This window comes from Malus sylvestris, chromosome 13 (assembly GCF_916048215.2).
Source record: "Malus sylvestris chromosome 13, drMalSylv7.2, whole genome shotgun sequence".
NCBI lineage: Eukaryota > Viridiplantae > Streptophyta > Magnoliopsida > Rosales > Rosaceae > Malus > Malus sylvestris.
The window spans coordinates 1287042-1314248 of NC_062272.1; the positions used below are offsets into that span (position 1 = coordinate 1287042).

The window sequence follows — 27207 nt, forward strand, 5'->3', positions numbered from 1 at the left end:
AAACAGTTTTTTTTCACAGTTTTGGGTGAAAAAAGGTTGAAAACGTGAAACGGCAAAAATAAGTTTATTCTCACAATACAACAAAAACAATTTTTTTTTCCAAAGCACTACCAAACAAGTCCTATGTCTATCTATTATTCACGAGGTTATCCAATCAATTATCTATCTAATCACGTGTCTACTTTATGGGGTGCACATTTGCGCTACAACTCACTCGCACGTGGGAACCAATCTGGGGTCCCACTTCTCTCGAAAGCTTCCCGCACGTGGTTCCATTACCCGCCCAGCCGGTCACCTTAACTGGACTATAACTGTAAACCTTAATCTCAACATGCACCGGCTTCTATATAAAGTAAAGTCATCCTATTCCCATATCATCAAACTTTTAAAATTTAAACGGTCGAGATCACTTACAACTCTTCCTTCCTTGTCAAAGCAACTCCCACTCTCTCTCTCTCTTCCTTCTCTCTGTAGACCCGGGACTCCGTAATATTTTTATGTTTTTGTTTGCTGAAGGCGGAAGTTTTTGCCTTATTCTCTCTCAGTCTCAGATAGCTCGGGATTTTGGTTGAAGGATTTGTTGGTTGGTCTTTTTTTTTCTTTGTCAGGTGGACTTTTTTGTGTGCTTTTTTTTAGTGATTGTGGTGGGGCTGAGATGGAGAGAGATTTCTTGGGCTTGAACTCAAAGGAGCCGGTGGTTGTGGTGAAGGAGGAGACCAAGAACGATGGCGGCAAAGACCCAGGTCCGTGATTTTCCGTTTGTTCTTTTAGTCACAGAAAGTTTTCAGCTTTTCAATTTTATAAATTTGGAATTTTTGAGCTTTTGGTATATGAATTATGTGTTATTTTCTAATTCAATTGGAATTGAGCAATTTTTAAGTTTACATGGCTGGTTGATTAAGTTGTTAGAATTGATTAAATGGTTTAGTGGAAAGTACATAATGCTTGTTTATTATGGTTTGTCTATATATGAATTTAGTTTACTTAACCTGCATGTGAATCCGTCTCCCCGTAGTTTAGATTAGATTAATTAGAATATTGCTCGATTAAAAAAAAACATGTGAACAATTTTATCTTTAAGATGTGATTGTTTATAGTAGTCAAAAATTTCCCAGCTGAGGTGCAGTGGTAATTTATCACATCCTGTCAGTTTCTTCTGGTATTGGTTTGTTCATGGTGGGTGGTTTGTTCATGGTGGGGTGTTTGCATAGCAGGAAACTTTGAATGCCGATAAATGAAGACCGAAATCTATTCAAGCTTATACGTAGGAAGCTCTTGTAACTTGAACTTTTGAACAATTTGTTTATCTGTTTGTGATGTTTAGGGTTTGGAAGAGGTGGAGGTGCACATTCGTCGTTTCAAAACAAGGTCTCTGCAATTCCTCATTTTATGTCCTTCAAAGCTGCTCAAGATGATAGGACTAAAAAGATGGTACCTGATTCATTCTTGTTTTCCGTCTCCGCGGATGCATTTGGCGCTTGTCAAAAACAAACTACATATGAAGCGCAGGTATATGCTGTCCCCCGTTGTTGGTTAATTAGGATGCCGTTCTCTTGGCTTTTGCATATTTGGTCTATTTCGATTTTATTCATTATTTGGTTAATGTGTAGGATTAAATTGTCTTCTGATATTGTTGTTGCCCTTTCCCTGATTGGTTTGTGTTTTTTATTATCTAGAATTACTTCAATCACGAGAGGCAAGGTGGGACTCAATTTTCCCTGACAGCTTATCATACGCAACACGATGTGCATCCTGTGCACCGTCCTCATGATGCGAAGATGATTTCAGTTACCAGTCAAGGGATTTCTGTTCCAATGAGCGACCCTTACTTGAAGAATCACTTTGCTACTACTGGTCAGAATTTTTCCACCACCACCATGAAGCACCAAATATTTGGAGGAATTCCTGTTACGGCTCCACTTTCAGCTCTTCCCTTTGCAGGTGGTTCCATTGCTGGGATCACTGAACCATGGTAATTTTTAATATTATGCTTGAGTCCTTGGTCGACCATTTCATAATAACAATTGTATTCTGAGGTTTGTTAAAACATTCTTTGTAGGAACAATGTTAAGAACTCTGGGTCTCCTTCGCAATTGACAATCTTTTATGCTGGTACTGTGAATGTCTATGATGATATCTCCCCTGAGAAGGTACCCTCCCTCACCCTCTAGGTCAAACACACAGAAATGTTGCCAGCGCACACATGAAAACACGGGTTTTTCCTGTTAACCTTCTATTGGGTCATGTGAGCTCTAAAATTGTTTTGGGACATCTTTTCAGGCTCAGGCAATGATGCTTTTGGCCGGAAACAGTTGTTCTAACTCCTCTAATGCTGCACAACCCAAATCTCAAGTGCCTAGTGCGAAGTTGGCAGCGGAAGACGGTGTTCCTGTGAATCAGGCTACAAATATACATCCACCTGCTCTTTCTAGCCCCTTATCTGTCTCTTCACATACTGGCGCCCAGTCAGCAAGTGGGTCCACAAGCACTGATGAACTAATGGCAGCTAGAACTTCCAGACGTCCAACCAGTCCTGTTAACAAAATGGAGGCTCCAAAAACAGCAAATGCAGCTGGATCTGTTGCCGCAACTTCTATGATTCCTTCTGGTATCAACATTTGCCTTTTTCTTTTCTTAATTGGACAATGTTTGCAATCTAAACTGGCATCTGCTTTCCTGTGCAGCTGTTCCACAGGCTCGCAAAGCATCATTGGTTCGGTTTTTGGAGAAGCGCAAGGAAAGGTACTTTTTGTTCATTCCAACTATAATTTTTTGAGACTTATGAATTGCTCTTCTTACCTCAAAATAGAAGTGAATAATATCTGATCGGAATTGGACAGCTAATGACATCCCGAGTTCTGTCTTCGTCTGTGCAGGGTGATGAGTGCAGCACCATACAACTTCGACAAGAAATCACCAGAACACGGCACTCCAGAATCCGGCGGAGTGAGTTTTGGCCAACAAGGAGAACAACGATGATGTTCGGTGCTAAAGCAGAAGGGATAATTATTTCAAAATTTGTGTAGTATAAGCGAAATATGTGAAGCACATTGTCATTGTTGGTAGAAAATAACAGTTATCCCGGCTGTTTTAGAAGTTAAGTTCAGTCTCAAAAGTGTTGTTGTAGGGTTTTGGCCCCTTATTATTTTGAATGCTAGTCGGATCCTTTTACCCGAATCCGACTGTATAATGTTGAACGGACAACTTTGTGTAATAATATTACATTTTATATACAAATTTTTATCTGCATGTTGCTTTATTATTGATGCAGGATGTTATCATATAGCGGTGTATTCAGCTTTGGTAACATTCTTCACGTATTGACATCCTTTTCGGATCTCTTTGAAAATCCGTCGAGATCCTTTAATCTTGGCCGTTAACATGGATCATGTCCCCTGTGGTTGTGGAATATGGGAATTCTTACCGAAAAGAGAAACAGAAATGACTCTGGCCGCACAATTTGTGTTATGGTCAAAATTAAAGAATCCAACGCTATAGTGATTCGGAGAGAATCTCAATCTATCCTTCACGTTTAGAACGATGGTGTTTATAGTTGAGACACAGAGAGACATTTGGGACAATAATTGGTGGACATGGGTGGGTGGGTCCACAAAATAACTTGCAATATCGGCAAAGCATTCCCGTTGGGTTGAAGCCAATCAATTGTTGCTTTTGTAGCGACGTGACGTGTCGGGGTCTGTCCGGAGTCGCTTTCTTTGCTGTTCACCAATTTAACACACCTCCACGTTTGGAAGAATTCATAAAATGATCATGACAATTCTTTTCCGATGACCCACCGGAAAATAATTTTATTTACAATTGCTGCAAGTATGATAATTACAGTTGTTAATTGGAAATTACTGGAAGCCGGAAACGCGAGACTATAATTACTGAGTAAATATAGAGAAATAAGTAAGTAGAGTTGTCACTTAATTTGATATTTATCATCACCTGTAAGTAGTTACAAATCCAAAATTTTAACTTTTGGTGATCCTACTATGTACGATCCAAGGCGTCACCACCATCATCGCAACTTCTCTAAATATCATCCTTTGCACATCACACGTTTATGGAACCGAAGAGGTTCCGACCACCTCTCCAGCACCACCTTCCAAGAGAATCAAGAGGTCCTCAAATGTCATTCAAAGAATCTTCTACCAACTTTCGGGTGGTCTGGGGATCACTCCGATTCTTCTATAGATCCGTCCCTATCCATAAGTGAAACACTTCAGCCTTAAAGTTCGTAAATGACGAGTTTGATACCAAATTTATTTTGTATTTGATAGGAATTCGTTTTTCTCGAAAGTTTGTCGACAGGGTTCTTATTGAAAAGAATTTGAAAGCCGCTTCTAACTACTATTCTTCCGTTTTTGTTTTTATGCGAGAAATTGTTCTAGTTCCTAAAAGATGAGATATTTACGCAAGAAGAGATCAATTGTTGGATAGAGACTAATCCGCATCGTGACATCTCGATTTAATAATACAAGAATAGTTAAAACCAATTATACGATAGTGATAAGATGATTAACTAATTAAGTTGGAATTATATTATAATATTGCTCGTATAAAAAGAGATTTATTTTCTGATAATCTACAAGAAACCCACCCAAAGCCTGCATATTTCTGTCGCTGGTTGCATAATGTTACACTATACACGACTTTACATACTCCAGAGAGGAAAGTCCTCGCTGGTGTCCTATAATTATGCCAAAAAATGGTGCTATCAGCTTATTAGAGATGCTAAAAAACCAAAAAACTTACGACGAATTCTGGTTCAACTTGGGATGCGTAGCAGCGTAAATGGAAGAATTCGTGTCGGGTTTTAAGTGGGAAAGAAGGTGTTGTATGTCCGGACGCAGACTTTCCGCAGCTCTTCCACAGAGAGCTAAAACCTCTGGTCTGGGCTTGCTGTTAGCCTGCACAGGACCTCCCTGCCCTTCATAGTGGACGACGTGATGGCTGAGTAACACAACGGGTTGCGCATGGTTAGCTATCGTCAGGCACTACTAAACAACAGCTATATCAAACCACAAACGGAAAATTTGTTTGTTTCAAGTACAGAAAAGCACTTACAAGAAGTCAATTATATCTGCTATTTCTAATGGCTCGACTGGGATCGGAGGCTGTACATTCTTCCCGAAGACATCTACCATCATACTTAAAATCAATGACAGAGCCTGAAACGGTTTACAAAATGATTAACCACAAACAATTGAAACTTTGTTTATACATATTACTTGGAAGAATTCAAATACGCATAAAAAATGATTAAAACCTTTGACGAAATTCTAATAAAAGCTCCCAATAAGTGAATTTCTGTACCTTACTGAAGAGGGCGTGCGCATTGGCTAGTTTAGGGAGCAAGGGACCCATTATTCGGAATGCTATTCTCAACATTGCAACTGAAGTCACCGGCCTGAGATGTTTGATGATAAGATGGGTCCCTTCTAGCCACTCTTGTGGGAGGTTACTGAAAAACGAATGGAGCAGGGCAACAATATTACCTGCAATCACAACATAGAGTTTGCTATAAACCCTTGGATCGGGAAGCTAAGCAAGGTTTACCAGTAAATAACCATTGCATATATTGTAGCATACCAATGGCGGTCGAGGTATTGTCTTGAGCAGCCCATGTTGGATCCAACAAAGCATAACCGACAGCAGAGTCTAATTCTCCCATTGACCTTTTGCCATCAGTGAGCCACCACGTTTCTTTTATTATACGTGATGCCTCTAGATAGAGTTGCACATGAAAATCAGGAGGCAGTTGAGCCAGTAGAAGACCACATGCTTGGATCAATAAGCAAGACAACTGTTGGCATGTATAACCACTTCGAGAAACAAAGTTAGATGCATTTATTCCTGACCCTGAAGCAGCTGACCTGCTCGTCGTGCCCAAGGAATCTGTGCTTCCACCCGAAGGGGATGTTGGTAAAACAGAGCCTTGCCCAACACCATTTGGAGCTCCATGCAGGCCATTGCTGGATTGAATTAATGTTGGTTGTATATTGATGACAATCTGAACCAGTGATGATACAATCTGGGATGAAGATACAGGAAGAGAGAGCAGTTCAATGACTGCTGTTTCAAGAACCAGCTGAGTATATGTGCCTGGATCCTGAATTTGAAAGAATGCTTTTTGGCCATCAGAAACATTTGCTTGCCCAGACTGCGACGTTGGAGGAGTCTTGTTAGGTGGGGCACGCATTGAATTATTTAAAGCATCATTCGCTCCAGATTTTGAGTTGTTATGCAATGGAGGAATGACATTATTCACTAGTCCCAGTAAGAGAGTTGCAAAGTAATCGGCAGGTGGGCACATGGTGGAATTTGATAAATTCATATGCACTGGGAATGACTCAGAAAATGGGATCTGAAACAAACTTGGAGTTAATAAGGTAACTGGAGGATAATAGTACTCAATAGTCAATGCTGAATACCAAAAAAATAAAAAGGAGAGCAAAGTCTTTACCTTGTTGACTTCGAGTCCATTCAATATTCGGACAATGAGCTTTCCGGGAAGATGGCCATAAAAATATGCAAGTATGTCACGAACAAATGTAAATCTTAAAGGGTGGTATTTAAGAAATGTAGAATACATGACCAGAATTCCTTCAGCTGAATCTATGGCATCATTTTCAATTAGTCTATAAATTATCAACGGAATGACTGGGAGCAAACGCCCTGCAATGTCATCGAAGAAAGTAGGATACCTGCATCACATAAAAGACCATGTAAGTGAATAATGATATGCACTAACGATTCACAAAGTTTAGCTTCTCTGCATGATTCTTATCTTAGCTTAAAAACCATACTATATAGTCCCAACATCAAACCCAAAAAAAAAAAAAAGAAGAAGAAAAAGTTCATATATAACAGATGCAACCTGTCCTTCCAGGATAGATGATTCCCAAGGGCCTTTTGCAATTCAACTCGCTTAAAGGGTCCAGAGAAAAGCCAGTGTTCAGGGGGACCTCGATTCGCACAATATAGTTTCACCCTCTGTTGAAGTTCTTGCCTATCAAGTAGACTAATCTGCATCACATATTAGTACATAATTGCATCAAGAACATATCTTGAATTGTAGTACATATCCAGATCAGTTTGTTTAATAGATAAAGTGCAATTCTCACATTAACCTTGTTCTTTTTAATTAGTTCATATATGCAAACAAGATTAGAAATTCTAAATAAAAAATAAAATAAAAAGTTGAAAGCACGTACCACGATATGCAAAGCATGGGGGTCATCGTCACGATCAATAAGTGCCAGGAGCAAAATATCCAAAGGGAGCAACTCGTGGGTCCAAATATAAAAAGATAGGTTTGCACAAGCTTTCAATAAAAGATCCTGAAAAAGAAATGAATGAAATGTCCGTAAAAACAACTGCACAGGCATGCAATACACAGGATTGTGAATGAAAAGCCTAAGAACAATTGACAGACCTGCAAAGAATGACCATGCTGAAGTTCCAACTGAATATGATGAAGCAGAACATCCACCATTGTATAAATATTAGATGTTACTTCCTCAGGAGAAAACTCTCTCAAGACACGTGCCTGAAACCATATAAGGAAGAGATTAAGCAACAGTTTCCTAGGCAATACGTCGAGGTTCTAATAGCAATGGATAAACACTAATCATGGTTTTATTCATAATGCATTAAACTTACTAAGTTTACGCTGTTAATGTTTTCTGGGTGCCCTTGCATCAGGATCCATGCACCAGCACATAGATATTGTCGGTGTTGAGGAAAACTGTGACTGATATAGGTCATTACATATGTAGGATCAGCGGAAGGTGACAAAAGCTGGGTGCATTGGTTAATCACAGTGGTTTCGGCCTGCAAAAGAGGATCTTTCATCATTATGTATATCTAAGAAATATTCATGATGGACAATGTTCAAAACCAAGTCAACCAAGTCTGACAGTAGAAGTTAATAGTTTTAAGTACAGAAGATTCTAATCAATCCTGTAGGATAACAAAATCATCTTTATGATAGGGGAAAAAAAAGTCATGGCATCTGAATTTTGACAGCAGGGAAAAAAAGATGTTACAGATGAACAAAACAGACACTACAAAATCAAAAAACTAAGGGAGCAACAACGAACCTGCTGCCATTCTTGAATTGCCAGGCCCCTTTTATCAATCCGTTGGATCAAAACATCACGTAGAAGAGAAGGGAAATAGCGTAGTGTTTTCTCTGACCATGTGTGATTACTATTGGCTAATATCTGCTCTAACATGGTTTGAAGATAAAGCAGATGATCAGCATCAGCAATTCCTCGTGTCTTAATGATGATCGCAAGAGTGACAACTGTTACTCGATTCAAAGTTTCTGTGAATTCAGTTGGACCCTGCCAAAGTTTAACAATGCATACAATTAATTTTCAGTTTGTCTATGAAATTTAAACAAAAAAGGGTTGCTGTTTGGAAAATGCACTATATACCTTCCCTTCTCTTTTCACCAAGAAAAAGTCTCTCAGAGACAGAATAAGATTCATACACAAGTTCTCAGCCAACCTAAATACACGGTGATCTCCACGTTTTGATTTTAGAGCAGAAACTATTTTCGTAACATCATACATCAAGGCTTTGCTTTTTCCTTGGTACCTATAAAGTCAATATTTACAGCATCTGAAGCCAAGAGAGTCCTACCCTATCTTTGAAAATTATAATTAACTTGAAGGAAGTGTAATTTCGGCATTTGGATAATACAAATAATCACCTGTAAAGTGGAAGCAAACGGTAATTCAATATTTCAAGCACTAAAAAAGTTACGCCTGGCTTGCTCAATACCGAGGGATTCCTTTGCGCCAAATGCTGAGATACAGAATAAATAAATAAATATCACAGTACAAGTTAATGAAACACAAAAGGTTACAACAGTACTGTTTAAAAATGGACAAGGAAATTAAATTTTAACAAACGACAAATGGTGCTTACTGTGACAAGGGAAAAAAAAGAGGAAGGGTATAAACTACAAGTTAAGACTGCAAAGACTTATACGGAGTAAGCAAATCAACATCATAGTTACACAAGTGTAGGTGAAGGTGAACGCTGAAGACGTATCTGGAAGACCAACCATACAGACTATCAACTTACCCCCACAAGAGAAGGAAAAAGTCAACATGGAGCTTTAATACGTTCCATATGATTTAGCTTATTCAGTAAAATGCTAATAATATGTGGCAACAAGCCTAATAGTAACATTTCAAGGAGTTATGCTAGAGACTTGGGGTCAAATTTTGCCTGCTTAGGAAAAGGGCAAAGCTCATAGCTTTTGATCTTTAAGTTAAGTGCCCTAGTGGGAGTAAATTATTAAGATGCATGATCATTTGCGAGAAACATGAGAAACATTCAATCAGAGAAGCAATGAAAACCTTAGAGTTAAAAGAAAATTACATTGAAATGAGAACGAAATAATGAGTAAGGTGCAATGAGTAGCAGCCTACAATATGTTTCAGCCATTGCAATACTAGGTACAACCTGCATTTAAAACATAAAAATATATGTCAAACGACAGTTCAAAAAGAGTTAATAATAGGTTGGTTGCTACATACAATAAAATATTTTCTACTAAGAAGCCACTCTCAGATCAATGGCAAGAAGCCATAGCTTGAAGTATAAATTTCTTCTGATTATGCGCAAATCTCAAAATTAGAAATACCATGATTTCTATCAAAGTGAACAAAAACGATTCATGAACAACTCCATAAGGTGCAAGATAAGTGTATGTGTGTGTGCGAGAGAGAGAGAGAGAGAGGGGCCAACTCCTTTATTTTCTTTTTCCCCTTCCCCATCATTATACCATGTACATGTAATCCATGTTCTTAGTTCTTAGTTCTTACAGCCTGCAGCCTCTGGCTATCCTCTATGGAAGGCATACATCAGTAAATGAACAAAAGTTTCAATTACCAACAAGTATATTTAACCAATTTGGGACTACTTCCAAATCCAAGCTGAAAATAGCAATTTGCAAGAAAAATAAAAGATTACCTGCCCAGAAAATAAAGATTCTTCCATTTGATACGCCAGCTTTAAACATAGGTTCATTGAAAAGCCAGATAACAAGGACATCGGCAATGGACATACTTCCCGCATAACCATTAGCCTCTCATTGGACTGTAAGTTTGTTCCTGGTAACGACTCTATAACCCCAGCAGAGGATAACCAATTGATCACAGTTTCACAAGCTGGCTGCGCCATGGTGTAAGACACAACCCAAAACATCCCAATTGACCTTTCATCCATATTCATATAATCCATCATTCGGTCCCCTGAAATAGAAACCAACAGATACAAGTTCACAAGATTTCCAGGAAAAATGTCCTATTATAGAATTTACTAAGTTTTATGAAATACTGTCATATAAGGCAATTTTATAACAATCGTTCTTGATTTCGTTGCCAGAAACTGTCAATTTGTAATACTTCTGAAGTGGAATATACCTTTGCTCGCTGTCCTCCACCATTCATCTATTTGCTTTCCTTTCTGAAGCTGCTCATTATTCAGATATTCTCTAGTTGTCGTGTTCAATGACCAAATACGTAAATTCTGGCAACTGCTGATGAAGTCCAGCAGTATACTTTGAGGACTATTTGGATCTGAGCTCCTATCTTCTTTATGAAACGATAGGATCTTTCTTGTTGTCTCCACCTACAAGCAGTAAAGCTACAGGCTATAAATATGGCATGATCAAGTTGTATCAAATTACAGAGGAAACACAAATCAAATTGACAGAAGTCATTCTTTGGGGACGAAGTGAAATAATGCCGACATTTAGTTAGTGCAGCTAAATAGACAAAGAAATTGCAAGAAGTGAGACAAATTATGTGACTTCATTAGAAAGACAATGGATTCTACTTTTCAAGGACAACCTTTCTAGCATCTTGATTTAGAGCATTCATCACATGTTCAACCCGAATAATTTGAGCAAGAAGCCAAGTGACATGATTTGTCCTAAGAATTTGTTGATCACCCTCGTTAAGGCGTGAAACTAGCTTGTCCACAAAATCAACAAAATCAATACAGCCACTTTTAATAAGAAAAAAGAATATATCCGAAAAGACAAGCCACTGTTGCCAGCAATTAATATCTGCAAGGAACAAGATATAAGCATTAGCTAACTAAAATATCAATCATTATACATGCAGGCAGAACCACAAAATAAAAGTAGGATAAAAGTAAAAAAAAAATTAGGATAAAAAATTATATAGAATTGTACTAAAAGAAAACAAGGTAAGAAGAAAAAGGAAGGTCTACAATATCCATAAGAGAGCCATACAGCTAAAAAAAAGCTAATCTTATTAATTAACAATGAAGATAATATTACCTGAATTGGTCAATTTCAATAGCTCAACAATTCTATCAATTGTTGCCTCGCAAATCATTTCAGAGATGAAAACAGCACCAGGAGTAGGTCCTTGAGAAGGAGACCTGTAGCAGGGGGCTACAAGCAGCACCCGTTTCCACCAGTCGGGTGATGGAGTAGTACAAAGAGCATGCCTTATGCAACGCAAAGCTCTCTCCCAATCCAAACTTCCTTTTGGAATTGAAGTTGCAAGGTCCTACACCAGCAAAAGCAAAGGAATTCTAGATTATATCCCCTAAAAAAGATCCCTAAAGAAGTAGCATAGATACAGAAATTATGCTTGGTGGAGAATATCATTTCTTTTTACAGATATTACCAGTACATTATCATAAATCTAATGATACTAACTATTGAACAATATATATACTGACATTCCCATGACAAATAACGAATTCTTAAATAAATTCATCACCTCTCCATGCAATGGTTCTCCAAGAACACTTGGATATGTGATTGGTGAATACCGCAAGGTTGCTACTGCTTCTCCTGAAACACTAGGAGTTGTCTGCGTGAAAATCCGATGAGTCCCAAATGTAGGGCAATGTAGGTGTTGATCTAACATTTTCATGTGCATGGCCATCATATCTCGCCTCCTATGGATCTCCAAGATTAGAGTAAATAAGGCTTCATCATCAGGTATATTCTCCATAAATTGCAACCCACTTCGCAGTAATTCATAGAAGGGCACTCGGCATTTTTCCTCGTCAACCAAAAGCCAAATCACATCCAAACAGCTATGTAGCCATTCAATTAGCGCCTTTCCAGGTCTCCAGGATCTTACACTATCAGATTCATCAACCCCAAGTTGTTTTTGGTCCCAATTAACCAGCCAATTAAGCATATGGGAAAAGATGTTAGCATGAGTCACTGGTTTTAAATTAAATTTGAGTCCAGTTAAAATGATCTTGCAGCACAGCTGACGAAGACTGCTTATGGCATTATCTCTTATAGATGAGTTGAACCTTGCCATAGCCTGCTGTCCATTGGAGGCTATGTCAGATGATTTAACTGGTGACATAGATGATGGTTCAATAGCAGACTGGCTGGGGGAACCAATGCCATGCACTGAAGGTAACGGAGAGGCAGGACTTGAAGATTGAAAATTAAACGAGTTGGGGATTGCATTTGAAGATGGAAGCATACCGGACTGCGATGAAACAGTAGGCATTGCTTGACTACCTTGACCAACTGACATTTCTGCAGCAGAGACTGAAGAAAGAAGGGATGGCAAAAAAGTATCCCAGTTAATGTGACCTATAGTACACAAGCTCCTTAGAGCAAAGAGAAGAAACTCCGCCTGCGGCGCATGATTGCTGCATTGCACGACTAAAGATATAAGTACAGACTCTGTCACGACACGCAGTTGATCTTGGTCCTGAAACACACGAAACAACAGCATCAGAACTACTACATTAAAGTAATAAAACTCCTAACAACAATGATACATAAAACAGCTTGTTTCGAATTGTGCAACTCACAGGAAGCTGGCTCTGCAGTTGTTCAAAATCTAGTAGGAACTGCTCGTTTCGAGGTGGAAGCTCTCGATTAAGAGCAAGTACACGCTTCTGTGACTTGTTCCTGAAGAATCGACAACATTAACTTCTTCAAAGTGGTTTTTTTCCAACTCAAAATTTTTTCTTTGATGAGTATTATCATATCAACTGTACAGTTTGAGCACTCAGAACCCAAAATTATAATCTCTAACCAAAAAACGAACATTCATTTAAATTAGTTCATATAATTCATACAATTCGAACTAATTACGCAGCCTAATTCAAATTAATTCATACAATTCGAACTAATTACGCAGCAAACAAACACACTTACGGAGGTTCTCGAACTGAATCATCGGATTTTTGGCGGCTACTTCTCTGCGAAAAAGCATGAAAATTTCTTAATTTCAGATTTATTGAATAAAAAGTTCGAACAAAAAAAATACAGAGCGAGTGCAAATTGTACTCACTCCTAAGTAGAGGTCGAAGAGATTGACAATTGCTGCGCGTGCGGGGTGAAACTGGTAAGCTCGCGAGGCAGCTGACGCCGAGGAGGATGGTCTCTGGTTTTGGTCCATTCTTTCAGTTCATGTCCAATCGGAGCTCCGGCGGAGAGAACGGAAGAGTGCAGAGAATGAGGCGGTGGTGGAGGATTCTGTTTTTTCAAGTAGGCGGAGGCACATCGGTTTTGTGCTGGGCGAATAGTTAGAGCAACTCCAGCCTTCGTTTTTGGACGGGGGACGGGCTGCAGGAAGGGGCCCGAGGCCCGTTGATCCTTCTCCAGCCATGGAGGGCCCGAGTGAGAGTGGGAGCCCGAGCACAAGGGGGCGGATAGTTTACCGGCCTGCAGCCCGAGGGCCAAGGCATTTTTTTATTGTTTTTTGTGTCAGCCCGAGGCCCTACAGCCCCATTTCCCTGTTTTTTTTATATTTTATATTATTTAAACAAACAAAAAAAAAATTTATTTTATTACCTATTGCCAGGGGGAGAGTTCAAAGGGTAGAGATGCAAAAGGTAATTACTGTTCATTAATGGTAGTTACTATTCATTAAAGGCAGTTACTGTTCAATATGGTGGATTCAATAGTGGATTGCCAGGGGGATGGCTCCAAGGGTGGAGTTGCTCTTATAGTGGGTATTATTTTTGCCAGAGGATACGGGGCCCCGAATAACATATACGCGCTGAGCTAATTCCCTCTATTTTCTATACGAATAACAACTATGTAACCAGGTCGACTCTATAAATCTTAAAACGCTACTGAATCATATTATGTTTGATATATGTCGTCTTGAGTTGCTCTTAGGGCATTCAGATTTTCAGACATCTGCAAAAAATTGTAATAGTAGAACGAAACTATATATTTCATGTTGCATTCTGTCCCGTTTATTTTTTGTTAAGATTTTTCATAATGTTGTTCAACGTAATTTGTTGTAAGAAACTTTTAGTATGACGTGACGTGAATACGTGTTAGTATACTAAGTGTCATAATATAAGTAATCAAAAATATTATTTTCTTCAAATATCTAACCACTTACATTAGCCACTTGATGCAACATAATGCATTATAGCACACCGAAAAATCTTCTTTTGATGTGCTCGCTTGTTTAGGGAAAATGATCTCGCCGGATCCCTTCCACTCTAGCCAACTGCGCAAAATATTTGGACTTTTGAAATTTGATTCAACGGCTAAAAATAAATAGTTCTATTAAAAGTTATAATAACTTTAATCGTTAGATCAAATTTCAAGATCCGAATTTTTTACTCAATTGGCTCAAGTAGATGAGATCCGGAGAGGATCCTTGTTTAGTTCTATCGGAAAGAAAGCCTCTTTGCATAAAAATGACAGTCTAAGATCCATCGTGTCTCGTGGGGCTACCATTTTTCTGAATAATACATAAATATTCGCACAAAAAAAGACAAAAAATATGAAATAAAAAAAGAACTGAAACACTTTTCGGAATAAGACCGTTGCATCCAGCTGTACCAAGCCACGTCAGCACAAGTGGTCTACCCGTGGACCGCAAACTCAGACGAAACGTTAAACCTACCTAAGCCCTCTGATTCGAGAGGCCCAACATCCGTGGTAGCCTAGGCTTTTCTGCATTTAATAGTTACTATGCACCTGCATGTAAATATTAGCCGTCCGATCTCTGACACACCCACACACTCTGCGATCCTCTGGCTTCTGCATTTACAATTTCACCCCCTTCTCTCTCCTTTCTCTGTCTCATCAGCTTCCACAAACCTCAAAAGGAGCTCCTTTTCTCTTTTTTTCGGCCCTCTATTCCCTTCTTTTATTCTTGCTCTTTTGGATTCTTGGGGATTTATTTAAATTAGAATTTTTTTCTGGGCTCTTTCTTCTGTGGGGGGGTTTCATTTGTATGGTTTTGGAGGGCAGAGAGGAAGGATTCCATGGCTACTCTGCTGTTCTTCTTCCTGTTGGCTGTCTCCGCAGTTTCTGCTGGTGAAGGTAAGCTTTTATGCCTTTCTGTACTTATGTGTGTGTGTGTGTGTGTGTGTGTATTCCTTGTATGTTTAAGCAACTCTCTAAAATCTTAAGCTTTCATTTCTCAATAATCCCTTTTTTTATGATTAAAATCTAATTTTTGGATGTCTGCATTGTGTTCTACGAGTTCCTATGTGCCAAAGACCCTTCCCTTCTTCTTAAAGTTGCATTCTTTTGGTGTTTTGATGCGTTTCCGATGTGGGTTTTTGCCTCCTTTTTTCTGGGTCTTTTTTAAATATGTTCAAATGAATGGTAGTTTTTTCTAATAAATCTGCAAAGTCAGTGAGTTTATTGTGACTGATTTGTATAATATAGGTTTAGACAACATTCTTTGCAACTGTTCTGGTCAATAAAATTTAAATTTGCAGTAGTCTAGCGTGGTCTTCACTGTTTGACTTTGGTCAACAAAAGTTAAGTTCCAATAGTTTACAAGTCCTTTGATTTGATTTGAAGTTTCAATTGTTGCCGCACTTTGAGTCTTTGACCAAAAAAGAAAGACAGGTTCTTCCTGAAAGATGCAGTCTTTCAAAAGTGAGGGGGTGGAGAGAGAGAGAGAGAGAGAGAGAGAGAGAGAGTGGGTGCATTTAGCTGATTGAGAGATCCAACAAGAATGCCGTGTTTTTGTTGGTTGAGAGATCCAACTTGTTATGCAAGTTAGTCGGAGCTATTTACCATTTAGGCTGATTGTTTCTATACTGGGAGGTAAGCTGTCACTTTTCCCTGATTGTTTCCTACAGCTTCCAACCACATGCCATATGTAATATGTGTCCGACGAAAATATTAGCATAGCTGATTCGTATGATTCTTAAGATTGTTGGGATGTTTCTCCCGTGCCACCTTTATTGAATTCCCGTCACAGCTGTTTAGTTGTATCATGGATTCACGATGCTTGTCTATGAAGAAAGAGAACATGGTGGAGCGGTAGCTTGGGCCCATTATCTTGTCTCTAGACAGGAGATTAGAGGATTGCCTCCGGCATGTTTCATGTTTGGTCATGAGGGTCTAATTTGGTCATGAGGGTCTAATTGGATCAGTACAAACTAATTAGAGTTGTTCCTTAAAAAGTAAATCAAGCTGACAATGTCAAGATGGTTTTTCTGGATATCCATAAATTCGAAACATGTGACATTTATGAGTTGTACTACCCGTTCTACATGCATGATGAAGTGTTTTCGGAATACAAGAGATTCCGTTTCACAGGACAATTTTGTTGTCTAATCCTGCATTCTTTGTTAATGTTTTGCAGATGCCTTCATTGGTGTAAACCTCGGTACAGATCTTTCTGCCATGCCGAGCCCAACTCAGGTGGTGGCACTTCTTAAAGCCCAAAATATTCGACATATCAGACTCTATGATGCAGACAGAACCATGCTTCTCGCTCTTGCAAACACAGGCATCCAAGTGATGGTTTCGGTTCCTAATGACCAGCTCATTGGGATTGGCCAGTCCAATGCCACTGCTGCTAACTGGGTTGCTCGCAATGTGATAGCCCATGTCCCTGCCACCAACATCACTGCTATAGCTGTTGGATCGGAAGTCCTTAGTGCCCTCCCAAATGCTGCTCCAGTCCTAGTTTCTGCCCTGAAGTTCATTCACTCTGCACTTGTTGCGTCTAACCTTGACCGCCAAATTAGAGTCTCTACTCCACACTCTTCCTCCATTATTCTCGATTCCTTTCCACCATCTCAAGCCTTCTTCAATCGCTCATGGGACCCGGTCATGGTTCCCCTGCTCAAGTTCTTGCAGTCTACAGATTCATATCTCATGCTCAATGTCTATCCGTATTATGATTACGTGCAATCAAACGGTGTAATCCCCTTGGACTATGCACTTTTCCGCCCTCTCCCTCCAAACAAGGAAGCTGTGGATGCTAATACACTGCTGCATTATACTAATGTCTTCGAGGCTATTGTTGATGCAGCCTATTTTGCAATGTCCTATCTAAACATCACTAATATCCCTATTGTAGTGACCGAGTCAGGCTGGCCTTCAAAGGGTGGCTCAGCGGAGCCAGATGCCACACTTGACAATGCCAACACTTACAACAGTAACCTAATTAGGCACGTGCTTAACAACACGGGGACTCCCAAGCATCCTGGGATTGCTGTTAGCACTTATATTTATGAGCTTTACAATGAGGATTTGAGACCTGGGTCTGTCTCTGAAAAGAATTGGGGACTTTTTAATGCTGATGGAGTGCCAGTTTATACCTTGCACTTAACAGGTGCTGGAACTGTGTTGGCAAATGACACAACAAACCAAACCTTTTGTGTTGCGAGGGAAGGTGCCGATAAAAAGATGCTACAAGCAGCCTTGGATTGGGCTTGTGGACCAGGGAAAGTTGATTGCTCGCCTTTGCTGCAGGGTCAACCATGTTATGAACCAAATAATGTGCTCACACACGCAACATATGCTTTCAATGCATATTTTCAGCTGATGGCCAAGTCACCTGGAACTTGTGATTTCAAAGGGGTGGCTACCGTTACTACCACAGATCCAAGTATGGTATCATGACATGTTTATTTGCATCATATTTTCAATTATTACAGACTAGCTTAGGTGCTTTGATAAAACTTTAGTAGTGAAGACTGCATCAAGTGGAAATTTTTCTGTTTATGGCACTGGCATTGTGTTAAATTCTGCACTTTTGTTGGTGAAACTCTTGCTTTGTTACTGATATATTTCATTGCCAATTCTTGCAGGTCACGGCACTTGTATATTTCCAGGAAGGTACAAGTTTAAACTCTCTCATCTTATTACGAATATATTTTAACTTCCAAGAGACTACCAGAAATAATCTAACCTTTTGTTCCTTTTTGGTGAATGTAGTGGCGGGAGAAATAGCACTTTCGTCAATGGCACATCACTGGCTCCTTCTTCAAACTCCACAGCTTCTGGGTGCCTTTCACTATTTTTCTACAGTGGTGGTTCCTTCACAAGCTCTGTGATCATCGGTTTCTTAGTTCTGAGTGCAGTTCTCTTGTAGAACGCGGTGAATTTGTATTTCCTGCAAAACTCTTTTGATAGACGAATATTTTTTAGAGACTCAGTTTGGCACCGGTTGGGAAACTTGCAGCAAGACCCAATTTTGTACCCTCCCAGGAGGAATTAGGGGGTGGCAAGCTTTGATTTGAACATATAGGCAGAAGCAACTAGTGGTTGAAGGGTGAGTACTTGTTCATTGGAATTTGTAGAAACAAATTGGAAGGGGGATCATTTAGGATTATTTTGGTGTACCTATCTTGTTTGCGTAAATCTGGTTTTTGCTGACAGTTTTATTCTTTTGTTCCGGACTTTAATCCGTCCATTTATATTCAGAGTGATGAATTCAAGACTCTTAATGTAAATCTGCCTGTTTTTCTTTATATCCATCCGGCTTTTCTTTCGTAAGATTTTGCCAGTATTAACTTAAATGACGAACAGAAGTCATCCAATTGTTCAATAAACATGGCACAACCAAATTATTCAACAACGCTGTGCAAATCTACAATGAACTTTGCATAACAAACATCACAAACGAACCCGGTGGAACCAGGAGGACGGTATCCGTTGCCGGCGTGTTGCTTACAGTATGGCTTGTTGCAGAAGTCACATTTGGGAAGTTGCAGCCAGCAATCCGAACACAAGATGTCTGCACAAACAGCCTCTTCCATTTCTTCACAATTGTCGATGCACCCGCCGCACTCTTGGCACCTCGGAATGCAAAAGTTGCATCCTCTGCAATCAGTCATTGGCCTGTCTATCTTTGTCCTGCACGTCCTCCTTGGACAGTCGAAAACCATCCTAACCTCGTCGCATTTTGGGCAAACTTGGACGTCGATTGCAGCGTGACCGTTGTCGTGTCTGGAGGTTGGGCAGTCCTTGTACTCGTGAAACAGAAGAGGCCGTGATCCTCCTGTCTGCTTTTGCTGTGACCGGTTTATCTGGAGATACGACTCAAGCGTTTCGAGGTATTGTTTGTTCATGTTGTAGATGCCGTATATCATGACGCTCTTTAAGCCGTGATGATTTTCGGATAATGTTTTGGCAGCTCGAATGACTCCGTCGGGTGTTAAACCGGTGCATCCCGGTACGTAGAGCTGAATCAAAGATTCAAAACGAAACAAAATACAGGATAAGATGGTTAAAATCGTGTTCTTGAGTAAGGCAATTCCGACCATTCGTATCTTATCCGCCAAGAAAACCAATCGAAATTACCTATCCGGCGAGAACAATTCATATAAGATTACATCCATACCTTGTTGATAAGAGGATTCTGCTCAACGACCCTTTGAAGCCCCTCATCTGTAATATTGGCACAGTTCATCAAAGCCAGAGATCTCAACCTACCATTAGCCTTGGATGTGATTTTCATCAGAACCTCATCGGACAGCCTCAAGTTCAACGGCGCTTTGACGATGATTTTTAGCCATGGTAAGACATCTGTGTTTACTGCATCTCTCAGTGTCCTACAAACTCCGCTAACAGCAAGAAGCTCGAACAGAGGAAGGTAAGCTGAAACAAGGAACAACGCCTCGTGCGGTGGCCCTGCTTTTTCATCTCCCGAACTGTCAGTAGCTTCATGTTCGTGGTGTTCCACCATAGACTCTGAAATCTCCATGTTTCTCTGGTTTAAGCGACGTTAGTGGATTGTCCAGAAATGAAGCAGAACGTATCAAATTTCTTGGAGATAGAAGGAGATTACAAATTGGGTTTTGAGATTACGACAGATATGAGCAGTTTTTGTCAAGTTGTAATAAGTCGGTAGAAAGAAAATATCTCTCCACGCAAATGAACACTGTCAAATGCTAATGTAATTAAAATTTTAACAGCATTCTGTGCTACTCCAGATAACATGACATGAATTTACAACGTTTTCACTGCAACAAATGTTTTATGCAACGGAACACGAGTGTTTGCAACTCATCAGAAGAAAATATAACTCGTTTGTGCTTTTAGTACAGAAGCGTGAAACGCAGCATGAACAAGAGGGAACACGAACGTTGATAATTATTGCGAGTCTTGCGATTTTACATGCTAGCTGACAATGGAAAATGTCACACGTACAAGCAAGGACACGTCTAAAATTGGCGGACATTGTCAATGGTCCAAAGGCTCAACGGCTGTTTTGAAAAGAAGAACGTAAACCTTGTCGATAGAAAAATACAAGAAGCCCCCAGTTGAATGCGTCACGTATGAACCAAAGCTAGTTCCCACAATGCAGTGCCAAGCTGGACCGTATGATGAATCGAAATCCTGTCAAGTGATACAAAAACATTGTCAACTCTCTATATGAACTCAAACTAGTTCCCACAATTTCAATGTTTCCTTGTATATTTCAGTACACATCGTTACAATCTCACTGCATCCCAAGTTATAGCAAAGAAACATAGAATCTAGTGTCACAACATACTAGTCTTGTGATCTCTCAGATTCTCAATCAGTGACGTTCAATGGTGCTTCTTGCACAGCATATTCAGTTACCAATATTCGACTGAAAATCGACTGTGAACTTCGAATTTATCAAGAACATGTGTTTGTCAGAAACCCGTCTCTTTCATGCAAGAAATTGTTCTTGCAGAAGAACAGAGAAAAATAATTGAGGTGTCAATGAAGCAGAACCTGACTGCTGAGACTTACAATACTGAATTTGAGTCTAAGACACAAAAATGCCTGCTTGTTTTGATAATCAATCAAAGAAACTCAAAGCAAGTCCCTTTCGGGTCTATTTGGGATTGCTTCAAATAGTTATAAGGCGTTTTTTGGACAATCAAAAGTGCTTTTGATTGCATTTGATAAAATAGCTCAAAGTGTTTTTGGGACATAAAAGAACCTTCTGGAGAAACACTTGTTAGTTGCTTCCTCGTGTCATGGAGCACTTCCAAGTGGTTTTTTTTTCTCTTTCCAGAAAGCGCTTGAATTTTCAATAAACATTTCAATGTGTTTCAAATCAAAACCACTTATACCAAAAGCGCTTCCCACAAAAGCAATCCCAAACGATTGCCACATTTCTCTTCTTTCCTTTGGTTTTTGACCCTAGGGTGAAAATATAACTTCAGAATACCCACTACTCAAAACACTTCAACAACAACTCAATCAACATTGCACGCATGCGACTACAAACCAAAAGGATCAAAACCCAGTAAGAGAATATCTGATTAAGGCAAAAGATTTGACCTTTTTAAGTGCGAGAGCGAGGCGTTTGCTGTCGAGCTTCCCGGGCATGGCGTCGAGGTGATCCCGCGCAGCGCGAAAGGCGCGGTTTTGCAGAGGGATGGGCATATCCGATGCCCTGACTCGAACATTGAGGCGGTCACAGTGATCTTGTTCCTCCACAGCTTTCTTCTTCTGTATCAAACTGCTGAGAAACTTGCTCCGCCTCTCCAGCTCCAGCTCTGCTCCCTCCATTTCTCTCTTGGCCGATGATAACTTCACTCACTCACATCAGTCAAAAAGCAGCATTCCATAAAAAGTACCCAAAGAAAGAAAAGGATGAAAAAAAAAGGAGAGAAGGAAGAGGGAACAGAGGTCTCGATTGCAATGTTATTTGGGTTATATATTTGCTTTTGTTTGTCTTTTGATGCCTTGTTTGCGTATGGGCGAGGGCGTAGGGCTAGGCCGGGCGCAGGAGGAGACAGCTTTTCCGTACTTCGATTTGTAGAAAGCTGCAGGCCAAAACAAACGGTATTGCCAAATGCCAAATAACCTTTTGTTTGAGCTTTTTGAGGTAAAATTGTCCACAAGGAATTGATTAAGGACGTTTACTCTATATACTCAGAGTTCATTTTTAAACATTTTTCCCTTGTTATTGAGAGTATTTACAAATGTACTTGTATATGCAAACGTGAGCGTAATTACATTGAATAGAATGAACATTATATGTATTCAAAATCAAATGTGCTCTGCATCCAAAGTCGAATTCCTCAATTATAAAGACTAAGCTCATGAACTTATTATCTTAGATCGGACTAAGTTGATAGGATCCTCTTTTTAACGTCTCCATGTCCCTCATATGTGGTGACTTGGGGGTGTAAAAAAGGAAAGAGAGGGATGGGGTTTCTCTTGCTTTTGGCATAAAGGGAGGCCCGCACAACGGGTTGTTAGCTCAATGCCCCGGCTGTCATCAGGTCACCAACTTCCTTGACCTTTCAGGACTAGTTAGGCATCAGCCCCATACATGGCCTTATGACTTTGCGGAAACTTGTGTTTTTGATAAACAGTCGTCTGGACGTGGTCATTACGACCCCCTTTTTAAGGGGGACACCTCTTCTCCCAAAATTACGGAGCTATTTTGCTGAGTTCTTTAGAAAGGGTTGTCTCGCGCCCCTTATTTTCTACCTACTCACCTGTGTCGCTTTCGTGTACCATATATTTCAATGGTTATTAGCGATCAAGTATTTCGGAAGCACAGAAGTATTTTTCACTCCAAAGGTATATGAAGGGCCTCAACCTTTTCAACAAAGACACGGCAATTGCGGGAAAAAAAAGGAGGAAACGATGATTGGGTCAGTCAGTGGGTCCATCTCCTAAATTTCTTTAGATTTTTTTAGCGTTGACTTGACTCATATAATTCAAAATGAATGCGTGTATTTCATTAATGGTTACATGAATTTCATTTAAGTTTGTAGGGACGTCTTTCGTATTCTATTTAAAAACTTTAATTATTTTAAAACGTATTTATCAAATATCTTTTGAGAACATTTTTCTTTTTTAAATCTCAAATTTTTAAAAACTTGCTTGATTAAATAGTTGATTATATATATATATATATATAATTGAATTCATAACTTGTGAGCACGAAATTGGAGGGAAGAGAGCAGAGCAACAGAAATTAGAAGAGAGAGAATAGTAGAAATTGATGAGGAGAGAGAAGATTCGGAGAGCGGAATAAATTGGAGATCAATAGAGTTTTGTTAACTTAAAAGAAATTAAAAACTCATTTTTGATGTTTTTAACAAATTGCCTATGTCTTAATTTTGAGTTCAATTTTTAAAACTAATCAACTCAAATTTGGTTAAAAAAAAAACAAAGCAACTTTATGTGCCTTTACATCAACACGATCTACTAATGAACATATTTGTTCTTCATTTTTCTATTTTTCCTCTTGAAATTTAAATTTATTAATTATTTTCTATTATACAATGCTCATTACATCAATAGTTCAACATTTCATGTATTGTTTGAATGAATAAACACTAAGTACAATATTTCATCGTTGCAACAAACTTTGAATAAACACTTAGTACAATACATAATATAATATAAGTGGGGTTTCTGAGTTTCATTTATCTCGACTCATGCCTTCCTCCACCACCGGAGGCACCGGATTCATTGCAACTCCTTCACGGTTCCTTTCCTCGATATTTCCATGCCATCCTAATTATTTTGTTATTCAACATTAATCCAACCGAGTCAATGCAAACAGAACAAAAAACATTAACCTAAAATATAGAATTCCATCTAACATTTATTCAATTGGAAAGCTCAGTTTGTGGCTAAAACAAAACATTAGAAAATTTAATGATATTCGTGCATATCCAAAGGGACAAAAATCAAAGAAATAAGATCAAAAGTCTAAGGAGAGGTTTGTCCTATATATTAATCATATTGAGACGTGTCAGACTTATATTATGATCAGAAATTTTTATGTGTAACTGGTTGTATATCCTAATATTAATTAGTATTAATCATATCAGTGACACATCCTTTGACTGCATCTTTGAATTAAAAAAATATAAATAAAGAAGCAATTACCAAGTTTCAAGTCGAAACCGCGAAACTGAAGCTCGCGGTACTCTTGACACAAGGCGCAGTGCTCACAGAAGCAATGAACCAAGCAGTCCCCACAAGGGCTCTCTTCCAAGCTGTATTGCTGTCTCATTTTGGAGCGGTAGAAGCAGGAATAGCAGCATGGACAAGCTGTCACACAAGTAATCAGTGTGTACAGCGCTCCACTGGCACCACAAGCTGCATATCATTTCGTTAACTAATTAGTTAACCCTCATTAATCAGTTAATAATACACCTTAATCCCATTTAGAAAGAAGTAAAAGGAAAGGAAGAAGCTTAATTAGTTAATTACATGTTGAACCCTTATCCACAATCTCTGCAATTCGGCCAAAGGTGATGCATGGACACCAAAGTGTTATGCAACCTGCATGTAGACATATACAATAACATGAATCATTAATTCACGAGTAAATGATCCAATATTTCATCCAAATCAAACCCCATTATAAATCACTTTAACAGATTAATCACACACACACACACATATATATATATACATACACATTTATTTATATATAGCAGTAGGATACACATATATATATTTATATATATACGTACAGTTTTTGAAATCGGAGAAGCAGTCGCAGAGGCCGGTGGACCAAGGGATGAGAGCACGAGGGCGGGGACGGGATGGGGGGTGGGTCATGTGGGAGTGGCCACTGTGGGAGCTCATGTCTTCGTTAGAAGTAGTAAAATAAGGTTCGGTGCTGGAGCTGACCGGGATACCTGTCGGCGCCAGCGGAGCATCTTGGTGGTGATGGTGGTGGTGCTGGGGATCGGACGAGGAGTACTTCTCGTATCCCCTTGGGTGTGACGAGTACATGATGGCCGAAGATAGGTGGGGAACGATGAGGAGGTTGAGATAATATGATCTCAGACAGACTGAGAGAGAAGACTTGGACAAGCTTTGATTTATTCTACAACCGAAGAACGGTCGAACGCCGCGTTGACTTGACTTCAAGTCTCCTCCGTCTGCGAGTCTTCCTGTTTGCTTCCTTCCTTACAGGGCTGGGCTAAAGTTTTTTAAGGCCCATGGAAAAGCCTGTGAAAAGGGCCCTTTTATATGATCAATTTTTTTCGTGGATTGGTTTTTGAACATCTATTTTCACTTTTTGCATAGCTTATTTTATTTTATTTTTATTAAATTTTTTCAAACTAATAATTAAAAAAAGATGTTCAAGAAGTAGAAAATCTTGACAATATGTGGCAAAAAGTCTTAAAACTTTGTTCAAGTTAACAAAATTGGGGACATTGGAATGCCAAACTCAAGAAGTCTTATTTACATCCATTTATTACATAGACACCCAAATGTGTTCCTTTATAGACACCCAAATTGGTAACTCCGATGATGATTTTGTTCCTTTTATGTCCAAACTGTATTAAAAAAAAAAAACTAAAAATTTGTTCTTTTATAGACACCCAAATCCACAAAGCCATCGAACATCAATATAATAACCGAACTCAAATAGAAAGAAAGAAAAAAATTAGCGACACAATAGTGACTTTATTATAATATTAAGAACTTATACAACAACAACAACAACAACAAAGCCTTTTCCCACTAAGTGGGGTCGGCTATATGAATCCTAGAACGCCATTGCGCTCGGTTTTGTGTCATGCCCTCCGTTAGATCCAAGTACTCTAAGTCTTTTCTTAGAGTCTCTTCCAAAGTTTTCCTAGGTCTTCCTCTACCCCTTCGGCCCTGAACCTCTGTCCCGTAGTCACATCTTCGAACCGGAGCGTCAGTCGGCCTTCTTTGCACATGTCCAAATCACCAGAGCCGATTTTCTCTCATCTTTCCTACAATTTCGGCTACTCCTACTTTACCTCGGATATCCTCATTCCCAATCTTATCCTTTCTCGTGTGCCCACACATCCCACGAAGCATCCTCATCTCCGCTACACCCATTTTGTGTACGTGTTGATGCTTCACCACCCAACATTCTCTGCCATACAACATCGCTGGCCTTATTGCCGTCCTATAAAATTTTTCCTTGAGCTTCAGTGGCCTACGACGGTCACACAACACGCCGGATGCACTCTTTCCATCCAGCTCGTATTCTATGGTTGAGATCTCCATCTAATTCTCCGTTCTCTTGCAAGATAGATCCTAGGTAACGAAAACGGTCGCTTTTTGTGATCTTCGCTAGATTGCTCCGGTCATTAGTGTGGATAAGTATATAAATGGATAGAGATAGGAAAGCAAACACAAGATGTACGTGGTTCACCCAGATTGGCTACGTCCACGGAATAGAAGAGTTCTCATTAATTGTGAAGGGTTTACACAAGTACATAGGTTCAAGCTCTCCTTTAGTGAGTACGAGTGAATGATTTAGTACAAATGACATTAGGAAATATTGTGGGAGAATGATCTCGTAATCACGAAACTTCTAAGTATCGGAGTGTGGTGTCGTCTTGACTTGCCTTATCTGTCTCATAGGTAGATGTGGCATCTTCTCTGGAAGTACTCTTCCTCCATCCAGGGGTGGTATCTTTAACTGGTGGAGATGCACAAGGTAATGTATCAATTTCACTTGAAGCTTACTTGTAGTTTCAGGCTTGGTCAAGCGCGATACAAACCATGTAGTAGGAGTCCCCCAAGTCGCCGAGCTAGGGGGTCTGCTGAAAGAGGTGACAGACAAGGTAAGCAATCAGAGCTCCGACTGATTGTTCACCTTCTCCCCATCTTGCAGCAGCATGAAGGATAAAGAGAAGAAAAATGAGAAGAGATGATATGAGATACTTTTGCTTTTGAAGAAGTAACTTTCCACAGGCTTATTCTTGAACTGAGCTGGAGGGTTTTCTGGTTTCCTCCAGAGTATAAGGCCGACTGAAGAATTTGAGGGTCAAAACAAGTCCATCAAATCTAGAGTACGTTCCACCCTGCTGATATGGGATACTTTTGCTTTTGACAGAGTAATGGATGTATCGGCACGTGTGCTGTTACGCTTGTCTCCACATGCTTCCTTGTATCCTTCGCACTTGCCCTATCTGTTCCTCAAGCAGATGCGGAATCTTCCCTGGAAACATAAGATGATGAAGATGAGTACTCGAGAGCAATGCCAG

General features: G+C 39.5%; 6 protein-coding genes across 9 annotated transcripts; 2 read left to right on the forward strand and 4 right to left on the reverse strand.

Annotated features, from left to right (window-relative positions):
- The first annotated feature begins 368 nt into the window (after nt 1-368).
- Nucleotides 369-3249, forward strand: LOC126596664 (protein TIFY 6B-like). Of its 2 annotated transcripts, XM_050263333.1 has the most exons (7): nt 370-743; nt 1325-1509; nt 1677-1972; nt 2060-2150; nt 2281-2608; nt 2685-2742; nt 2877-3249. In XM_050263333.1, exons 1-7 carry the CDS (start codon nt 656-658, stop codon nt 2977-2979), a joined length of 1149 nt encoding a protein of 382 aa, XP_050119290.1. In that variant the 5' UTR covers nt 370-655; the 3' UTR covers nt 2980-3249. The 2 variants fall into 2 exon arrangements, with proteins under 2 accessions (XP_050119288.1, XP_050119290.1); XM_050263331.1 differs by having other exon boundaries at nt 369-743; nt 2281-2742.
- Nucleotides 3250-4524: 1275 nt separating this feature from the next.
- Nucleotides 4525-13591, reverse strand: LOC126596660 (mediator of RNA polymerase II transcription subunit 23-like). Its single transcript, XM_050263323.1, has 21 exons — nt 13338-13591; nt 13202-13245; nt 12853-12952; nt 11787-12749; nt 11336-11570; nt 10881-11098; nt 10452-10659; nt 10000-10280; nt 9406-9489; nt 8729-8823; nt 8451-8613; nt 8112-8357; nt 7672-7842; nt 7445-7558; nt 7224-7349; nt 6887-7035; nt 6473-6713; nt 5599-6373; nt 5323-5504; nt 5074-5177; nt 4525-4959 (listed from the first exon to the last, which is right to left on the reverse strand). Exons 1-21 carry the CDS (start codon nt 13443-13445, stop codon nt 4758-4760), a joined length of 4809 nt encoding a protein of 1602 aa, XP_050119280.1. The 5' UTR covers nt 13446-13591; the 3' UTR covers nt 4525-4757.
- Nucleotides 13592-15022: 1431 nt separating this feature from the next.
- Nucleotides 15023-18736, forward strand: LOC126596662 (glucan endo-1,3-beta-glucosidase 3-like). Of its 3 annotated transcripts, XM_050263329.1 has the most exons (5): nt 15023-15337; nt 16620-17873; nt 18076-18103; nt 18203-18344; nt 18416-18736. In XM_050263329.1, the coding sequence occupies exons 1-5, from the start codon at nt 15280-15282 to the stop codon at nt 18500-18502; spliced, it is 1569 nt and encodes a 522-aa protein (XP_050119286.1). In that variant the 5' UTR covers nt 15023-15279; the 3' UTR covers nt 18503-18736. The 3 variants fall into 3 exon arrangements, with proteins under 3 accessions (XP_050119286.1, XP_050119282.1, XP_050119285.1); XM_050263325.1 differs by having other exon boundaries at nt 15028-15337; nt 18203-18736; XM_050263328.1 differs by lacking the exon at nt 15023-15337 and adding an exon at nt 15728-16075 and having other exon boundaries at nt 18203-18736.
- Nucleotides 18737-18776: 40 nt separating this feature from the next.
- On the reverse strand, nt 18777-20063 carry LOC126596665 (F-box protein SKIP28-like). Its single transcript, XM_050263334.1, has 2 exons — nt 19611-20063; nt 18777-19452 (listed from the first exon to the last, which is right to left on the reverse strand). The coding sequence occupies exons 1-2, from the start codon at nt 19971-19973 to the stop codon at nt 18835-18837; spliced, it is 981 nt and encodes a 326-aa protein (XP_050119291.1). The 5' UTR covers nt 19974-20063; the 3' UTR covers nt 18777-18834.
- A 106-nt stretch (nt 20064-20169) lies between these two features.
- On the reverse strand, nt 20170-22020 carry LOC126596674 (dynein light chain 1, cytoplasmic-like). Its single transcript, XM_050263344.1, has 2 exons — nt 21530-22020; nt 20170-20608 (listed from the first exon to the last, which is right to left on the reverse strand). The coding sequence occupies exons 1-2, from the start codon at nt 21758-21760 to the stop codon at nt 20453-20455; spliced, it is 387 nt and encodes a 128-aa protein (XP_050119301.1). The 5' UTR covers nt 21761-22020; the 3' UTR covers nt 20170-20452.
- Nucleotides 22021-23468: 1448 nt separating this feature from the next.
- On the reverse strand, nt 23469-25042 carry LOC126596666 (protein PLANT CADMIUM RESISTANCE 2-like). The gene is made up of 4 exons (XM_050263335.1): nt 24700-25042; nt 24434-24505; nt 24107-24319; nt 23469-23728 (listed from the first exon to the last, which is right to left on the reverse strand). Exons 1-4 carry the CDS (start codon nt 24962-24964, stop codon nt 23634-23636), a joined length of 645 nt encoding a protein of 214 aa, XP_050119292.1. The 5' UTR covers nt 24965-25042; the 3' UTR covers nt 23469-23633.
- Between the last annotated feature and the right edge of the window lie 2165 nt (nt 25043-27207).